The 18,906-nt window shown below is 39.7% G+C and overlaps 1 protein-coding gene across 5 annotated transcripts in view; it reads left to right on the forward strand.

Moving 5' to 3' along the window:
• The window catches only part of UGGT1 (UDP-glucose glycoprotein glucosyltransferase 1), a 124,887-nt gene extending 110,014 nt beyond the window's left edge, over window positions 1–14,873 (forward strand). For all 5 annotated transcript variants that reach the window (XM_019717989.2, XM_019717992.2, XM_019717991.2 and 2 more), the window contains 3 exons: window positions 8,416–8,532; window positions 8,895–9,060; window positions 10,602–14,873. In XM_019717989.2, coding sequence (XP_019573548.2) covers window positions 8,416–8,532; window positions 8,895–9,060; window positions 10,602–10,627 — 309 coding nt within the window. In that variant the 3' untranslated portion in view covers window positions 10,628–14,873. The remainder of the gene's footprint in view (window positions 1–8,415; window positions 8,533–8,894; window positions 9,061–10,601) is intronic.
• The last annotated feature ends 4,033 nt before the right edge of the window (window positions 14,874–18,906 follow it).

Raw genomic sequence — 18,906 nt, forward strand, 5'->3', positions numbered from 1 at the left:
ATTTTCTATGTACCACCACCCAGTTCAAGAAACAAAACCTAACTATTATCCCAGAAGCTATCCTTCTTTAACAAAAGTATCCAGCATCCTGACTTCTGTGGTAATGATCCCGTTGCTTTTCTGTGTATAATTACTACTTAAATGTGTATTCTTAAAAATTTTAGTTATTTTTGTCTGTATTTTTCCTTTCTCAGTGGCATCATAAAAGATGTACTCTTTTGAAACTGACTTCTTTTGTTCAGAGTTTATGTTTGTGAAGTTCATCCATGTTATGTATAGTCACACTGGTTTTTTTTTCTATTCTGCATTTGGGTAATTTTCCATTTGTGTCTTCCACGGGGGATGCTGCTGTGGTCATTCATGCACATGTACACGTATTTCTGTCATGTGTACAACTACAAGTAGAATTGCTGGGTCATTAGATTTGTGTATCTTTTTCTTTACTAGATAATTCCAAACAGTATTCCAAAGTATTTTTAATTTATACTCCCATCCGTCATGTAAGAATTCCTGTTGTTTTATGTTTTAACCAATACTTATTGTCAGTCTGTTAATTTGGTAGGTGTGAGCTGGCATCCCATGTGGCTTTCAATTGGAGAGTTTAATGCATTTACATTTAATGTAATTATTAGTGAGGTAGGATTTACATCTGCCATTTCCTATTTGTTTTCTTTATGTCCTCTTGTTTTTTTGTGTTCCTCATATGTTATATAGACATTTTAATTCCCTTGTTTCTTTTACTCTACATTTTTTGGTTATTTTCTTAGTGATTGTCTTGATGATTATCATTAACACTTTAATTTATGACAATCTAGTTTAGATTAATAACAACTTAATTTCAGTTGTATACAAAAACTTTGTTCCTCTATAGCCTTGTCCCTTCCCATACTGTTATTGTCATACAATGTATGTGTTTACACATTATATGCCTTCAACACAGATTTCTGCTTGCTTTTTGTAGTTGTTTTTTAAATCAGATGGGGGAAAAAGGAGTTCCAAACAAGAAACACGTTGATATGTCTTTTTATATTTACCTGCATACCTTTACTAGTGCTCTTTAATTCTTCATGTGGATTTGAATTACTGTCTAGTGTCCTTTCATTTCAGCCAGAAGAACTCCCTTTAGTATTTCTGGTAGGGTGGCTCTGGAGCTATCAACTCTTGGGGAATGTCTAAATTTCTTCATTTTTTGATGGATATAAAATTCCTGCTTGACTGTTTTTTCTTTCAGTAGCTTGAATATATTGTCCCACAGCCTTCTGGCCTCCATGGTTTCTGATGAGAAATAGCTGTTAACTTTGAAAATCCCTTGTCTGTGACAACTCTTATCTTTCTTGCTCGTTTTTAGGTACAGAATACTGTCTTTTGACAGTTTGATTATGATGTATCTAGGTGTAGGTCTCTTTGAATTTATCCTACTTGGAGTTCATTGAGTTTCTTGGATGTTGTAGATTAATGTTTTTATCAAATTTGGGAAGTTTTCTTTATTTCTTCAAATATGTCTGCCCCTTTCTCTGGGGACTCCCATTATGTGTACGTTGGTATATTTGATGGTGTCCTATAGGTCTCGGAGGTTATACTTATTTTTCTTCATCCTTCTTTCTGCTCTTGAGACTGGATAGATCTCAGTTGATCTGATTCTTTTTTTCTGGTAGCTCAAATCTGTGGTTGAACACTTCCAGTGAATGTTCATTCCGGTTATTGTATTTTTCAACTTCAGGTTTTTTGTTTGGTTCTTTTATATAATTTCTATTGCTTTGTTAATATTATCTAATTTTTCAAACATTATCCTCATACTTCTTTTAGTTCTGTTAGACATGGTTTCCTTTTGTTATTTGAACATATTTAAAATACGTCACTTAAAGTCTTTGTCCTATAAGTCCAATGTTTGTGCCTCTGAAAGTATAGTTTCTATTACTTGTTTTTTCTCCTCTATATGGGCCATTCTTTCTTGGGTTTTTTGCATGTCTCTTCATTTTTGTTGAAAACTAAACATTTCAAATAATACAGTGTGGCAACTCTGGAAATCAGACTCCCCCCTCCCCCTCACCAGGGTTTGTTGTTGCTGCTTGTACTAATTGTTTGTTTGTGGCTTCTAAACTAGTTCTGTGAAGTCTGAATTTTTTGTCTGTCTGATTTGCTTAGTGGTTAACTAAAATTGGACCGAGATTTCCTAAGGCTCAGAATCCCTACAACTGCTCCCAGTTTTTGCCCAATGCCTCTAGGTACATGTAGGGGCACATCCTCAGCAGTCAGCCAGGCAGGTTACAGCTCTACCTTAGCATCAGCTTTCCCTTACAAAGAGCTCTGAGACCAGCCAGAGCCAGAGCTTGGCCCATCTGAGGTCCTTCTTAATTATGCGCACAGCCCTGAGCATGTAGAGCCTCACATGTATGTTGCCTTCTGTATTCCCAGGAGCATGTCTTTTCTTTTCAAAGTCTCTATGGATATCTTATTGTTCAGCTTTTCCTTTAAAGATTTTTGGTTCGTTTGTTCTTTGCTTTACCTCAGGCAGCCTCAGGAAGCTTAATATATTCAAGAAGTGCTGCTAAGGAGAAGCTTTTGGCATTGGGCAAGTTCAAGTGAGATTGAGTAGAAATAAGCTTTTACAGTACAGTCTTCCAGGGAATGACCAGTCAGGTCAAATAATGACTGTGCTTTAGGAATGAAGCTTTGAAAGACCTTCAGCCTTCTTCCTCCAGTATGGAAATGCAGGCGGTTAATTTCTGCTGCTGAAGGAGAGGAGGAGAATGGGAGTAGGGTGCAAGTTAAAACACCACAAAGTTCACTATTCTTACCAACATGCAGCCATTTTTCTTGAGTTTCCAATGCTCGTTTGGTTGCTGCAAGTCTTTGGTTAATTTCCAAAGTTCTGAAGAAGTTATTCTTACTATTTTTGCCAGATTTTGAGTTGCCAATTTTGGGTGAATTGTCAGAGCTCCATGCTCTGCCATTTTTGCTGATGTTGCTTCCCATTGTGGTTTTATTTTACATTTCCATAATTAATAATGAAGTTGAATACCATTTTGTATGTTTACATCTGTTTAGATACTGTCTTTTGTGACATGCTTATTTAAGTATTTGGGTTGTTTAGTGCTTTTCTTGATTTACGGGCATTCTTTATATGTGCTGATAGTATATCCTTTGTTAGCTATCAATTTTAGAAAATTTCCCACTTTGACTCTCTTACTGATATCTTCTGTAGTCAGCTGGTCAGTATTTTCCTTTATGGTTAATGCTTTTTGACTGTTGTTAAGGTTATGAAGATGTTCTGTATATGAACTTTATTGTTTTTCTTTCACATTTAGAGTCTATATTCTAACAGGAATTTGTTTTATGTATGGTGTGAGATAAGAGTTCAGCTTTCATTCTTATGTACATATGTACGTACAGTTTTATCAGCATGATTTCCTCCCTCCCCCACTCCCCCCCTCCCCCACTCCCCCCCTCCCCTCTCCCCCCACCCTCCTTCCTTCCCCCTGCCCTCCCCCCTTCCGCGCGCACACACACACACACACACACACACACACACACACACACTCAGGTTCAAGCCATTGTTTCTCAGTGTAGTTGTGTAAGACAGAGCTCCATGGCCCATGCTGATATTATGAGCCTGCGCTCCCCCGGGGCTGAGGCAGTTGGTCGCCAGTCATGGGTCGTCTGCTTACAGCAGCTCACTGCATTTCTCGCTAGCTGCCGCCCACTCATACTGGCCACTGCCGCTCCTGGCAGTACACGGTAGTCTGTGGCAGCACTCAGCAGCCCGCGGCAGCCCATGCCGACCTCCGCCTGCTCACGGCAGCCCAGCTCCAGGGAGAGCTGTTGTCCACAATCTTAGCTGTAGAGGGCGCAGCTCCCTGGCCCATGTGGGAATCGAACTGGCGACCTCGGCATTAGGAGCGCGGCATTCCAAACACCTGAGCCGCTGGGCCGGCCCATGATTTTTTAAAAATAAAACACATTGCTCTACAGTGCCACCTTTGTCAGATATGAAGTACCCATATGTGCATGGATTTGTTTCTGGTCCTTTATTTTATTCCATTGGTCTCTTTGTCTCACAACCATAACTGCAAATATCTCAATTACTGTAGCTGGTAAATCAAATCCTCCCACCTCATTCTTCTTCAAGAGTGTCTTAGAGTATTCTTTATCCTTTATTTTCCCGTGTACATTTTAGAATCAGTTTGTCAAGTTCAGGAGGAAAAAACACTTGCTAGGATTTTATTTTTGGGTTGTGTTTAATTTCGCTCAATAATGTAGATGACTTTCTTTATAGAGATCTTGTACATCTTTGTTAGAGTTATTTTTTAAAAATTTGGTTTTTGTTGCTGGTATCTAGAATTGCAGTTGAGTTTTGTTCATTGGTGTATTCAGCTACCTTGCCAATCTGTATGTACTTTTGGGTTTTCTACATACATACTCATGTTATCTACAAATAATGACAATTTTACTTTTTTTTCCCAATGTTACATTTTCAAAGATTCTTGCTTTCTCCATTGGTTATGACTTACATATTGTTGAACAGAAATAGTGGTTGTGGACATTCTTGAATCAAAAGAAAATATTTCAGCATTTCACTACCAAGTATTATGTTTGCTGTGGTTGTTTTGTAGCTACCTCACACTCAGATTAAGGAAGTTCCTTTAATTCCTAGTTTGCTGCTCTTTTTTCTCTTTAATTTAGTGTGTTAAATGTTATGTTTTCGACATCTGCTGAGATAATACGATTTTTCTCTCTTATTCTGTAATATAGTTAATTATATACTTAATATAATTTTTGAAATATAATATATTACAACTTGATCATGACTTACTATCCTCTTTTATATATTCCTGGATTCTTTTTGCTAGTATTTGTGTATGAATTTTGCATTTATGTTTTTGTGTGACATTGGCTTGTGATATCCCTGTTAGGTTTTGGTGTCAAGGCAATGTTAGCTTAATAAAATAAGTTAGGTTTTGTCCTTTTTCATTTACTTGTAATTGGTTTGTGTACAATTGGCCTTGTTTCTTAAATGTTTGGTAGAATTCACTAGTGCAGCCACATAGAGATTTCTTTGTGTTTAAATTATGACTCCAATTTCTTTAAGAGTTATGGGACTTTTGACATTGTGGGGGGTGGGGGGTGGGAGATATGGGTAAGGGGGATCGAATATATGGTGATGGAAGGAGAACTGACTCTGGGTGATGAACACACAATGGGATTTATAGATGATGTAATACAGAATTGTACACCTGAAATCTATGTAATTTTACTAACAATTGTCACCTCAATAAATTTAATTAAAAAAAAAAGACATTTTCTATTACTTCATTTATCACTATTTTTGTTAAGTTGTATCTAAATTTCCTAACGTATTGTCACTAAGCTATTTCTTACAAATAGCTGTGTACAGTGACATGCTTAAGTACATGTCAGATCTTAAGTGTACTATTTAATCAGTTTTGAAAAATGTCTATCAGGAACTAGAATGTTTCCATCATACCAGTAATCTCTTTAAAGTCTGTAGAAACTGTACTGATTTCTTATCTCTTTCTCTCCCTCTCGCTCATTCTCTCTCTCTCTCTCTCTCTCTCTCTCTGTCTCTCTCTCTGTCTCTCTCTCTGTCTCTCAATTCCTGGCCTTGTTTATTTGTGCTTTCCCTTTTTTTCCCTTGGTCAACTCCCTAGGAATTATCAGTTTTATTAGTCTTTTCAAAGAACCAGCTTTTAATTTTTTTCATTTTGTCTACAGTGTTTCTTTCCTATTTTACTAATTTTTGTTTATTGTTTATCTTTTACTTTCTTTAATTTGTTGATTTTTTTCTAATTTCTTGATATAGATATTTAAGTTCATTTGAAATTTTCAAATTCTATCTCAGCAAGACTTTGGTTACATTCCATGCTCTATGTGTAGAATTTCCTTGTTAGGTTCAATGTGTTTCTAGTTTCCATTGTGACTTCTTTTTAAACTCATGAGTGATTTAAAAATGATGGCAAATACATGGGGATTTTCCAGTTACATTTTTGTTATTCTAGCTCATTTATTCTATGATCTGAGAATGTATTCTGTGTGCTCTCAGGCATTTGAAATTTGAGATTTACTTTTTGACCCAGATATGGTCAGTTTTGGTAAACATTTTGTCTGTTTTTATATTATACGGTTGTTAAGTGTAATATTTTTCTATGTTCATTAGGTCAAGTTTAGCAATATCCTGTTATGTATCTTTTGTCTGTCCTTTTTCTATTAGTTGCTGGGATAATTGTGATAAAATTTTTTTTTCTATACTGTGAAATCTTGTTTTTTGGCTTTGTTAAATTTTGCTTTACATATTTTGAGACTATGTTATTAAATGGCTAAAAACTTAGAAGGCTTATATATAATTCAGACTGGTAACACCTTTTATTTTTATTTTTGGGCCTTAAAAGTGTGCTTCATTTAATATTAGTGCAGCTGCACGAGTTTTCCTTTCAGTTAGTGCTACATGGTATTTTTAAAAAATTGTTCTATTTTCAATCTTTATCCCTATGTTTTAGTTTTACTTCTTACAAATAACTTGTATCTGTTTGTTTTTCGTTTCATGTGACAGTCAATTAATTTGAACACTTAGTCCATTTATAGTTAATGTAATCACCAATGAGTTTGGCTTTTCTATAGTACTCCTACTTACTCCATGTATTCTGTTTCTTTTTTTCTCCTTACTCCATTTCTTTCAGATTGATTGAGAGTTTTTTATACTTTCATTTTCCCTCTATTAGCTTACACTATACACTTTTTTTGCAATTCTTTTAATGATTATCCTAGCAATTATAGTATACATTTCTGACTTTTCAAAGGCTAATATTAATTGGTGCATTTTATCCATCTACCACCCAGTGCAAAAAACAGAACAGTGTTTCTCAAATTTCAGCATATATAAAAGAATAACCTGGAGGACTTACTAAAGCATTCATTCCTGGGTCCCATTCGCCCAAGCTGATTCAGTATGTATACGGCGGGGCCTAACAATCTGCATTCCTAGCAGGCTTCTTGCTGTCAGTCCGCATACTACATTTTGAGTAGCTCCATCTTAGGACTCATTAACTCCATTTATCTTCATCTCACCATAAATGCCTTGTTGCTGTGTATTTTATATCTCTCTCTATTTTAAACCCCAGAAAAAGTTATTATTCTCGTGTAGTACAGTCATTATCTAGATTCAGACTTACTCACATAATTACCTTTTTAGTTACTCTACCTTCTTCCCTGCATTTCTGGGCTTCCACGTAGGGTCATTTTCCATCTGCCTGAAGAATATCCTTTAATTTCCCTTAATGTGAGTTCAGTAATAATAAATTTTTTTTAGTTTTGTTGCTGAAAGTGTCTTTATTTTACCTTTCTTATCATTTTTAATTGTGGTAAAATATACATAACATAAAATTAATCATTTTTAGTTGTACAATTCAGTGGTATTAAGTACATTTACAGTGTTGTGTAATTGTCCATCTCTAGAAATTTGTTATCATCCCAAAGAGAAACCCTGTATCCATTAAACATTAACCTCTCCTTTGCTCCCCCCTCCCCCCGTCCCTGGTAACCTCTGTTCTATTTTCTGTTTGTGTGAATTTGCCTATTCTAAGTACTTTTGGAATCATACAATATTTTTCCTTTTGTGTGTGACTTACTTCACTTAGCATGTTTTCAAGGTTCATCCATGTTGTAGCATGTATCAGAATTTTCTTCCTGTTAAGATCCAGTAATATTCCAGTATATGAGTATACCATATTTTGCTTATCCATTTATCTGTTGATGGAAATTTGGCATATTTCCACCTTTTGGCTGTTGTGAATAATGCCTCTATGAACATTGGTGTAAGTATCTATTTGAGTTCCTGCTTTCAATTCTTTTGTGTATATACTCAGAAGTGGAATTGCTAGGTCATACTGGTTGTTTTAGGACAATGGAATATTTTATGTCAAACTCAAAAGGTTTTCTGAGAAAAAGCTTCAAAGCGTAGAGTATATAGTTGGCTAGAAAACATGTGGGCTTCATCCATTTGGGATCAGGCATCAGTAGACAAGATGGATTCAGAGCCTCCTTTAGGCAAAACTGTGAAATATAAGAACTATACTCTATTTTTATTGACTTTCAAAGGCCTGAGTATTTTTCTTAGAATTGCCCTCTGGTGGGAAGTCTAGCTGCAGGCTAGTTGTGAGTTTTAAGCTTACGGTTTTCAAGTAAGGTAAGTATGGGTAAGTCCTCTAAATTTTGTGGATTTTAAAAGCACCATAAATATTTTAGCTTCTCTAAGGTTTTTGGTAAGGACCCTTTCAGCTGTAAAACTTTGTGATTGGCGTGTGTTGTGTAATGAGCAGCTAACATCACTAATTTGCTATGCATTTATTTAAATTTCCCCACAACTTTAGATTGTTGTGTTTTATTTTCTTTACCTAACAGGATTTGCCCAATAACATGATCCACCAGGTGCCAATTAAATCGCTCCCTCAAGAATGGCTTTGGTGTGAAACGTGGTGTGATGACGCCTCTAAGAAAAGGGCAAAAACAATTGATTTGGTAAGCGTTCTGCGGCTCTTTTCTGTATCTTAGTCCAAGGTGATGACTAGATCATTCTTAATGCAGATTCTTCTTTACTTTTTCTCTGCTGTTGTATAGTTGAGGGACTGCACAACAACTCACAGTAAGCAGATCTCTTTTCTGCTTGAGGCAGAAAGTCACCTCCTCTAGTGTCTGATGGGGCTGTGTTCACTGTTTACAGTCAGTGAAGGTACTACTAATGCTAATGTATCATTTGGTTCCTCCATATTGTCCTTTTCGTCCAGTTAGCACTTGTAATGCAGGAACAGAAACACCTTTGCATTCTGTATCATGTATCCTTTCTACACTCAGTGGAAGGATGTTATTTTGCTTTTTCACAGTGTAATAATCCAATGACCAAAGAGCCCAAGCTGGAAGCAGCTGTTCGAATTGTCCCAGAGTGGCAGGACTACGATCAAGAAATCAAACAACTACAGATCCGCTTTCAGAAGGAGAAGGAAACAGGAGCGCTATATGAGGAGAAGACAAAAGACCCACGCCAAGAAGGTAGGAAAACCTTGTCTTTGGGCAAATGCTCCTTTGCAGTTCTCATTTCTGTTTACTGCAAAAACAACAGAATCATAAATAAAAGGAAAAGAAGAATTACTTATTAATCCTTTCATTCTGACATCACCAGTGTGTATTTTTCATTTTCCTATTTCAGTTGGCCTTCTAAACAGTGGTTTTATTAATGCAACTTTTGCCTCTTTCTTTCCTCCCTCCCCCCTCCTGCTTTTTTTTGAGAAACGATGCTTTAATTATGGATATTTAGGTTCATGAGTTGTGATACATAAGCCAAACCTGACATTATTTGGGGGATCTCTTGTCAGATTCCTTGGTTTTTCATTAAATCTGTCCGAGCACTGGTGAATGAACACATTTAGGATCAAGACAAAGTACATATTGATTTGAAAAAAAGGAATTCTTTCAGACAAGAATATTGGGGTGGGGATGGAGTGTTTGTACTTAACTTAGGCTAAGAATTGAAAGGACTGTTTTCCTATTTAATGCTTTCCCTGTTTCATGTGTATCTCTAATGGTAGCCAGTTGAAAAAAATCATTAGAATACAAAAGTGACCTTTTGTAAACTATTAATAAGCTGAGCTCTGGATTTTAACATTTATTCAACTCAAAACTAATTTTACAAAAGCAATTCAAGAACATGGATCTTGAATGATTCACCTAAACATCCTGAAGACTGTATCATAATATTAAATATCATAGCTAAAAGGTTGGGTATTTACCATAAAAATAATTAATTCAGGTATATCAATAAAACCTCAAGGATTTCCACAGATAAATGGGCAAAGAATGTAGACTACTGCTCAAATAAGAGGAAAACACAAATAATAAATGAATTTGAGGAAACAGCAATCAGATTAAATATCTACTACATAGATAAAAATTACATACTGATAATGCCATTTGTTGGGGAGATGGTGATGGAACTGTTGTGGGTCCACCGTGCTGAAGCTTTGTGTCTGAGAACAGTCCTTGTTACAAAGCAGTGAGTCTTCTGTCGCCAGGAGCCATTACAATGTGTGTTCCCTCAGTAATTCCTCTCCAGAATTTACCTTAAAGAAATAATTCAACGGAAGAAAAAGGTTATATACATGGGGAAATTTATTTTACTAATATTTATAAACAAAAAGCGTTAAAAACAGTTAAACTTCCAAAAATAGAGAATGGTAAATGAGCTACACTGCTACATAGGAAAGTATTTATGTATTATTAAGTGGAACAAGAAAGACTTGACTAAAAATTTACATTTTATTGGAAGTAGATACTCTACCCTGAAAACTGTTCACGTTGAGTAGGGATATGCTGGTAATTTCAATGTTTGTAAAAATAAAACTGTCGTTTTTATTTTGTTTTTGCTTTCAAAATATAACACAAACACACCAAACTAAAGTTCCTAAAAAATTTTAAAAAGAGATAAATTGGAGGCTTGGGCACAAATGACAGGTTGTAATATAGAAAATGCCCCGTCTGTATTTTTATACTTGAGGACAGTCCCTTTTCTTTTTAATTGTTCTCTTTTTCCATAGGACCTCAGAAACGTGAAGAATTATGATCTCCAGAGAAGGATGGGAAATGACACGGTGTGAAAAACACTTTTATATTGAGCACTAGTGATTTCTGATTTGTCTGTACAACTGCTGATGAACGGGCTGGGCAGGCTGCGTGCCTTTGATTCTGAGCTTTCCTTTGACTCCTGCACACCGACGGGCTCCGCCTCTGCAGAGCTAAGGCTCCCTTGGATTTGTACCTCAGAGAAAGACCAGTGGCCGAGCTGTGGGGACTCTGCAAAGAGCAGTCTTGTAACTGCTCTAGAAGGGAAATTGGCAAAAGCAACGGGAGTACACTAGCACCGGTGCTCCCACCCAGAGCGCACAGGTGCCGACCCGCTGTGTGAGCACCTGTGTGGGAGCCCAGCTGCGGGAACCCTGTGGGAGCCGAGCATCCCTCACCGCTGCGTCCTTCCTCACTTCCGCTGATGGCAGGCAGCGGGGTGCAGTCGCCGCCCGGGCCGCAGGCAGGAGCTCTCTGTCCAAGGTCTACACCTCGCACCTCGAGGTTTAGGCCAGGGCGCTCCTGTGTCTTGCCTGCGTTTTCTCCCCAGCATTAGTTCATCGTTGAATTGAGACCCAACCAACAATTGTGTGTCTTCAGGGTTAGCTCGGGGCAAATTAACTTGGGGACAGGATGGGGGTGGGTTGGGGTGCGGGTAGGAGTAGGGCTCCGGGGTGTGGGAGCAGGTGAGGAAGACTGGAAATTGGCCGCTGTCTTTATAAACCATCAATACCATTGTGACTAATTGGAAATGAAAACATTGTCCTTATTCCCAACCCAACCTCAGCGAACTTTTTAGGTAATTATTTTGTAAACAATTTTTGTATTTGTGAAAATACTCACTTTTTCTTTCCACTTTCTAAAGAAATGTCGTTAATGATTTCCTTACTGGATACAGCCATAGTGAGCCTGCGTGAAGGCTCGGGCTCCCTCAGGAAGGTCACTCTGTCCCTGCCCTCTCCTCCTGTGTAGGAGTTTCCTCTGCCAGACCCAGGGGCAGTTGGCTCTGACTTTTCTCTACAAAAGACTCCCAGATCTGAGAGCAGGAGGGTTTGACTGTGTATCTCCTGGTTTTCTTACACACTTTTTCATAGTCCCTTCAGTTTAGTGCTGTGGGTCACCTTTGGCTTGTAGTTGCCAGCGCTGCACCTGTTCTGACTCCACACAGTTGCATCTTGAAACCACAGAAGCCCCTTAAGCCGATGCTTTTTATGTCTGTTCAGCAGCCCAGGGTGGCCTGGAGCAGCCTGTCCTGGTGAGTGGGCCGGGCTGGGAGACCCCCATGAGGGGTCCTCTGGGGTGCTGTTGGCCCATGTGGGGTGGGGCTCCGGGTCCTTCCCTCTGCCTCCCAGGCTGCAGGGCACAGCACGAGCACGCGGTGCACGGCGCCCCCTCCCATGCAAGCACGCTTATACTGCCTGCTTTTTAGAAACACGAGGTGGGTGCGAATGGATAGCTAAGGCCTCACTCTTCTATGCCAGGTCACATACTGATTTGCAGTCTTTTTAAAAAAATCAAAGTCTTATGATAAATATCAGGTAATTTATATTTTCCATATTCACATTATCTTAGGAGTTTCTTAGGTAGTCTGAAGGAGCTTTTGAGTTTGCTTCTATAATTCCATTAAAATTGGGGAGGAGGAGCTCAAAACATTTTTAGATAAATTGATCCAACACTGAAAAGGACCCTCAGAATCATTGCTGGTGACAAAGGCTGTAGCATGAGTTCCTGCTGCCCTGTCCCTCACCAGGTCAGAGCAGCTGAAGGGCTAGAACAAGTGAGGGTAAAAAACGTTTGTTCAGCAGGAGAGGCTTCTGCTGCTGTGGACAGAATTGTGCATTTTCCCAGTTTCTTTTCTGGGAGATTGTGCCGGAAGTGCTAAAGTCACTGGGATAGGCTTTTTAAATGCCAGTTCCCTTGGGACATGACCCAGACCACCTTTCTCTGTGTCTTTGTTCCAGGTCTCTGTGCATATTTCATTTGAGGAAGGTACAGTGTCACATCTGTTCCTGTACTGTGTGTCCTCATTGCCCTCACCTGTCACCACCCTGTTAATAGTTGAATCGAAATATGCAAGACCCAGCTTGCTTCTGAAATGATCTGGGGCCTTCCTTCTCTTGCCAGTAACTCTTGGTTCAGGTGCCATAAGCATCTTTCAAAATGAACCTCTAATGCCCTAAGAAACGATGTTACCACTGAAATTTGGTCTTGGTCAGCTTTGTCGTCTTTACTGTATGAAAGCAAATTGTCACTAGAAAGACAGGAGAGTTTTTTTTCCAAGAAGTGAGGATTGATTGCATTGGAACATTCTAGCTTCTGGAAACTGTTCACAGTGTATTGTTTTTAACCACCATTTGTGTGTAATGGATTTTTCCCCTCCTCTCATCATGCCGTAATGGAAAATTTTTCTGAATCAGTGCCAAAATGATGTGAAATAATGTGACATGTCAGAATGACATGCAGCAGTGTGACTATTTATGTTCTATGAACAGTGGTATTGGACTGAGACCAGCACCTGTACACACAGCCTGCTGCTAGGGCTGTGGGGACATGCCTGTGTTTTGTTTTAACATTGTACTCAATACTACCACGCTGAGAATGATGGCATGTTCTCTTTCCATAAGACTGATGAAGTATTGAATCTGTCAAACATGGCATTTCAAGTTGAAACAAACAGGTGTTTGCCTACCTACTAAGTGCATGCATCGTGGTAGGCGTCTTGTGTGAACCCACCTCTTGGGAGAGCAAAGATTTTACATTGACTCAGCGTTTCCAAGAATGGAGCTTCATCTGCTCTGCTGTCCTGTAAGTGCTCATGGTATGAACCCTGGTAAGGCTCTGCCTGAACAAACAGCCTTGATGTGGTGCAAGATGAAGGCTGAAAGCTAGGGAAGGCTGTGTGGTGTTTGGAGGAGACTGGCCAGGTGATAGGGAGGAAGGAAACCCCAGGTTCCTGTAGCTGGGAATTTTGCTTTACTGATGCTGTAACTTGGGACATGTCAGACCCCACCCTCACTGCGTATAAAATGGCTCCTCTTAGCACACACCTCCCCTATGAGTAAATGTGGGTACTTGAAAGCAATCGTTTTCTGAAATTGCCCTGAATGATTAAAATAAATAATTCAACTCAAGAGTTACAGGGAATATCTAGTATAGTACATTTTTTTCTGAATAAAATATTAGACTGCTATCAAATTTCATGGAACTGTACATGTTTTGGTAAAGCCACCTAAGGGAAACTTCCTCTTGGTAACACAAATGGCGGGTGCATTGTATGCAAAGTTATTTATATATTCCACTGTTGTGTAATTTTAATAATTAGTTTTTTTAAATATTTGATTTTATGGGGACATTTTTGTGGGATGATTGGAATTAATCAACTTAAATATAAATGTATCTAGTTTAATGAGATAACATTTTTTAATTTAAGCTCATGTTTGCCTTGCCTTGGTGTAGTGAGGAAAGATCTTAATCAGGACTTTGGTAATTATATGATTGAATTCAAGCAAATTAGGCTCATTAACTCAGGTCGTTACTGATAGTTCAAAGTCTCTGGAGGATACCAATGTCTCTTTTATTATGTGGTCTTTGACCTCTTGATCTAACACAGAAAGGACATTCCTAGGTGGCAGTGAGTCAGTGGACTGAGTAGAAGATCTTTCCGCTCAGGGTATGCTGACAATTTAGAAAAACAAACCACAAAATCAGCTTTAAGCAGCGACGTGCTCTCCATAAAGTTTAAACTCCGGTCACTCTTTGGCAAGCAGGAGGCTGTCTCCCGAGTCTACCCCAATTACCTAGCAACACAGACGCCAAACGTGGAAGATTGAAGTAAAACACAAGTGAGTGAAGGCCTTCATCCCATCTGTAATTTATGCCTCGCCTTACTTGTCACAATTTATCCCTCTCCAGAATGAAAGTATCAGAATACATTAACCTAAGGGCAACAATTTGAGTAAAAGTTTGTCAAGTACATGCTTTCCAACCACTTATCCTTGGTACAAGGTAAACAGAAAAATATTAGACTTTTAAAGAAATGATGTACTTAAAAAAAACTTTCTTTATAAAAACGATTGTATTTTACTGTAATTCTGTTCCATTAAATGCAACAGAGGTCCAGGTGCTTGGGAAAAAGGGCTCTAAGTGTCTCCAGAGCCGTCTACACCCGGACTGAATTGAATGAATTTCCTGGTACTGTAATGAAAATAAGGTCTGCTCTACACAATAAACTTCCTCTCTCCTTCCAAGCTGCTTGGTCAGTCATTCAACTTTTATGTTTAGTAAGGGCAGATTGTTAGAGCTCAAAGTTCTCCCCCCAGCATCTGACAGAAGAAGTGGGCAAGGACAGGAAGGAGGGCTCTCCTTACCTGTCTTACCTGGGGACGGAGCTAGGGCCGGTTCTCTGGAATCTGGATAGCACGCCTGCCTCTTCTGGGTCCCCAGCCTTCGTAAACTGCCGAGGCAGGATCTGGCAGCAAGCTGCCCCATCAGCACTAACACTACCAGGAAGGATAGCATGCATTTTGTTCATTTGCAAATTCTCTGAGCTCTTGCTCGGACTAGGTTTGGAGCTGGAGGTGTGGTTCCTGCTGTTCAGGTTGTCACTGGACACTGCAAGCTAGTGTAATGAATGCTTGTTAAGGTGGCGGCTGGGGAGGGAACTTAGGGCTGTGAGAACACAATAAAGGGCACCTCAAGTGTAGTAGAAGAAACATTTATTTGGTGGTCAGGAAAAGCTTCTACAAGGAGATGGTGCTTAAATTGAAGCCCGAGGGACAAGTAGGAGTTATCCCTGTCGGGTGACGGAGGTGGGGATAGAGGGAGGAACAAGAGCTAGTGTATTTCATTTAGGGATCCGCAAGGGAGCTTTTGTAGCCAGAGTTGTGGCCAGGAGAGAGGTCCCAGAGAGGGGGGTTCTCAGTTTGATCCTGGGGCCACAAGAAAGCCCCTGAGAGGTTTTAAACTGGGTGCCAACATGAAATTGGTTTTTTCTTGTAATAAACTTTTTATGGACTTACAGCACATGTAGACACAAGTATATAACCGTGAACCTTCATAGATTTTTAGGTGAACACAGTGGTGTAACCATCACCCAGATAAAGAAATGAAGTTGGATCTTGTTTAATCTTAAATAACGTGGAGACATCTGATCACAGTCTGGCTCCAGCAATGACAAGAGCATCTTGTATCAGACCCTCTGACCAATAATTATATACTCTGTTGAAATGCACTGGAGAGTAACCGGAGACATGCAAAACCTGGAGGGGGTTCAAGCACTGAAGAGAAAAATATTGGATAAAATCATATTTAAGTGACTTCCTCATGTGGCCCACAGGGAATAAAACAAAAAGTGGCAGTCTTACTGGGCTGAGAGGCTAAGGCAGACTGTGGCTGTCTGAGCAGCTGAAACGAAAGGGGAAATCCCAGAACGGAAGAAACCACAGAGCCCTGAGTTTGCCTTACAAGTTCCCGTGAAATCCTTGACTGACTCCTCTTGGTGTGGGTCTCTCTGGGCATATTATTTGGGGGACTCTGTGCTTCCTGAGCTTGTATGTCTATTTCCTTCACCGGGTTAGGGAAGTTTTCTGTCATTATTTCTTCAAATAGTTTTTCAATCCGTTGCTCTCTTCTCCTTCTGGTACCCCAATGATGCGAATAAGGGTTATACTTGGTGTTGTCCCAGAAGCCCCTTAAACTATCCTCATGTTTTTGGATTCTTTTTTCTTTTTGCTGTTCTGTTTGTGTGTTTTCTGTTACCTTGTTTTCTAAATTGCTGGTTTGATCCTCCGCTTCATCTAATATATTGTTGATTCTCTCTAATGTATTCTTCATTGCAGTTATTGTATTCTTCATTTCTGACTGGTTCTTTCTTACATTTTCTATCTCCATTTTGATGTTTCCTCTCTCTTGGTTGAAGTTCTCCCTGAGATCACTGAACATCCTTATAACTAGTGTTTGGAACTCTGCATCTGGTAGATTGTTTATCTCCATTTTGTTTAGTTCTTTTTCTGGAGTTTTGTCCTGTTCTTTCATTTCAGACATATATTTTTTTTGTCTCTCTCTCCCCATTTTGGCTGCCTCCCTGTGTTTCTATGTATTAGGTAGGGCTGTATGCCTCCTGGTCTTAGTCAAGTGGGCTTATGTAGTAAATGTCCTGTGGGGCCCAGTGGCACAGTCTCCCTGGTCAGTAGATTCAGGTGGTCCAGGTTTGTCCCTTGTGGGTTGTGTGTGTCCTCCTGTTGTAGTTTAACCTTGATTGCTGTTGGCACATCATTGAGAGAAATTGACCCTCTGACTGATTGGTTGTGAGGACGGGCTGTGACTACAGTGGAGGAGCTGCTGTGCAGGGGCTGAGCCCCATAGGGCAGGAGTCACTTAGCAGGGCTCTGGTACCTGCCCCGTCTGCCCTTGGGGTGTGTTGTCCTTGGAAGTGGCCAGGTGATTCCCCGGCTTGGTCTGAAGTTAACAACCAGGCATGTGTTCCCCAGGGCCTCCTAGCAGTGGACTCCCTGCAGGCCAGGTTCAGCTACAGCCTGTGCTCTGCCCGGGGCCACCTAGCATGAGCCCCAAAGCAATCCACAGATGGCTGCTCCCTGCACTAGGCTTGGAGATGCCTCAAGAGACTGAGCCATGAACCGAGGTTGGCTGTTGCTAGTGCTGGGATTAAGGCTACTAAATCAGAGGTACAGGACAATGCTACAGCTAGATGCTGCTTGTTTGGGTTTTGTGAACGTTTGAGAGATTTGGAGTTTTCTAACATGAGCCAAGTCAGGCCGTTTGTATAGAAAAGCTGCTGGAAGCGACTTTGGTGGTCTTGCAGGTTGGGTGGTATGGGGTCTCAGAATCACTATCGTGGGGCGATCCATGTTAGCTAGGCTGATGAAGACTCAGATATGGTGACGTCTGTCTGCTGGGGGAGGGCTCTACAAAGGAACAATGGCTTCTGCCAGCACTTCTGTCTGGAAGAAAATTTCCCCTTCAACCCTTGTCCTGAAGCCAGAAGACTCAGTTCCTCCCCGTATGTCCCCAGAACCTTTCAAGCTGCTGCCCCAGCACTGTAGCTCAGAGCGAGTGAGTCTGTCAGCAAGTAAGTCCATGGAAGGTCTCTTAAAGAGGAGCGCCTGGGATTGCAGCCACCCTCCTCTCACTCAGGCACAATCTCCACTGGTTTTCACAGCCAGAATTTATGGGGACCTCTCTGCCTGGCATTGGAACACTGGGCTGGGGAGCCTGGTGTGGGTTTGGGACTCCTCATTCCTCCGGGGGTGGGGGGAAGTTCCTCTGCAGCTGAGCTATCCCTCCAAATTTTTAATGGTCACATTGAGGGTGTGGGACCAGTCCATTCTGCATCTCTGCCTTTCCTACTAGTCTCGAGGTGGCTTCTTCTGTATGTCCTTAGTTGTGGGGCTTCAGTTCAGCTAGACTTCAGGCAATTCTCAATAATGGTTGTTCTGTAGCTTAGTTGTAATTTTGATGTCATGAGAGGAGGTAAACACAGCATTTACTTACTCTGCCATCTTGACTGAGCCAAGATGAAAGAGAAAAAATTTCTATTGTAATATAAAATGCATTTATAAAATGTCCACAAAAGGCATGTAATTCTTCATTGCTATATAAATTTTTTTGGAATACTTTATTCACCTATTGTTATGATAATGTCACCTAAAACATACTGTAAATGATGATTATACTCTATAAAAATGCATCACTGATTTTCAACAATCATTGGTTTAATAATTAGTCAACGACTAAGCTGTTGCTTTTTTACTGAAGTAAAATATACATAAAATTTACCTTTTTAAGTGTACAGTTCAGTGGCATTACGTATGTTTACAATGTTATGTAACCATCACCACTGTTCATCTCCAGAACTTTCTCATCATCCCATACCAATATTGTATCTATTAAACAACTCCCCATTCCCCACTCCCACTAACCCCTAGTAACCTCTATCCTACTTTCTGTCTATGAATTTTTCTTTTTTAGGTACTTTATATAAGTGAAATCACACAATATTCACCCTTTTGTATATGACATATGAGGTGTGATAAAAAAATACAGTTAATGTTTAAATAAAAAAATTTATTACAGTAAAAGTCACATTGTCATTAATTCCCCTCAAAATACTCCCCCTCGCTTCGAACACACTTATCCCATTGTTCTTGACGCTTTCTGAAGCAGTTCTGGAAGTCCTCTTTCGTGAGTTTCTTTAGTTGTGCTGTCATGGCTGCATCAATATCCTGAATCGATTCAAAACATTTATGTTTCATGGTCATTTTG

The sequence above is a fragment of the Rhinolophus sinicus genome, linkage group LG01, assembly GCF_036562045.2.
Source record: "Rhinolophus sinicus isolate RSC01 linkage group LG01, ASM3656204v1, whole genome shotgun sequence".
NCBI lineage: Eukaryota > Metazoa > Chordata > Mammalia > Chiroptera > Rhinolophidae > Rhinolophus > Rhinolophus sinicus.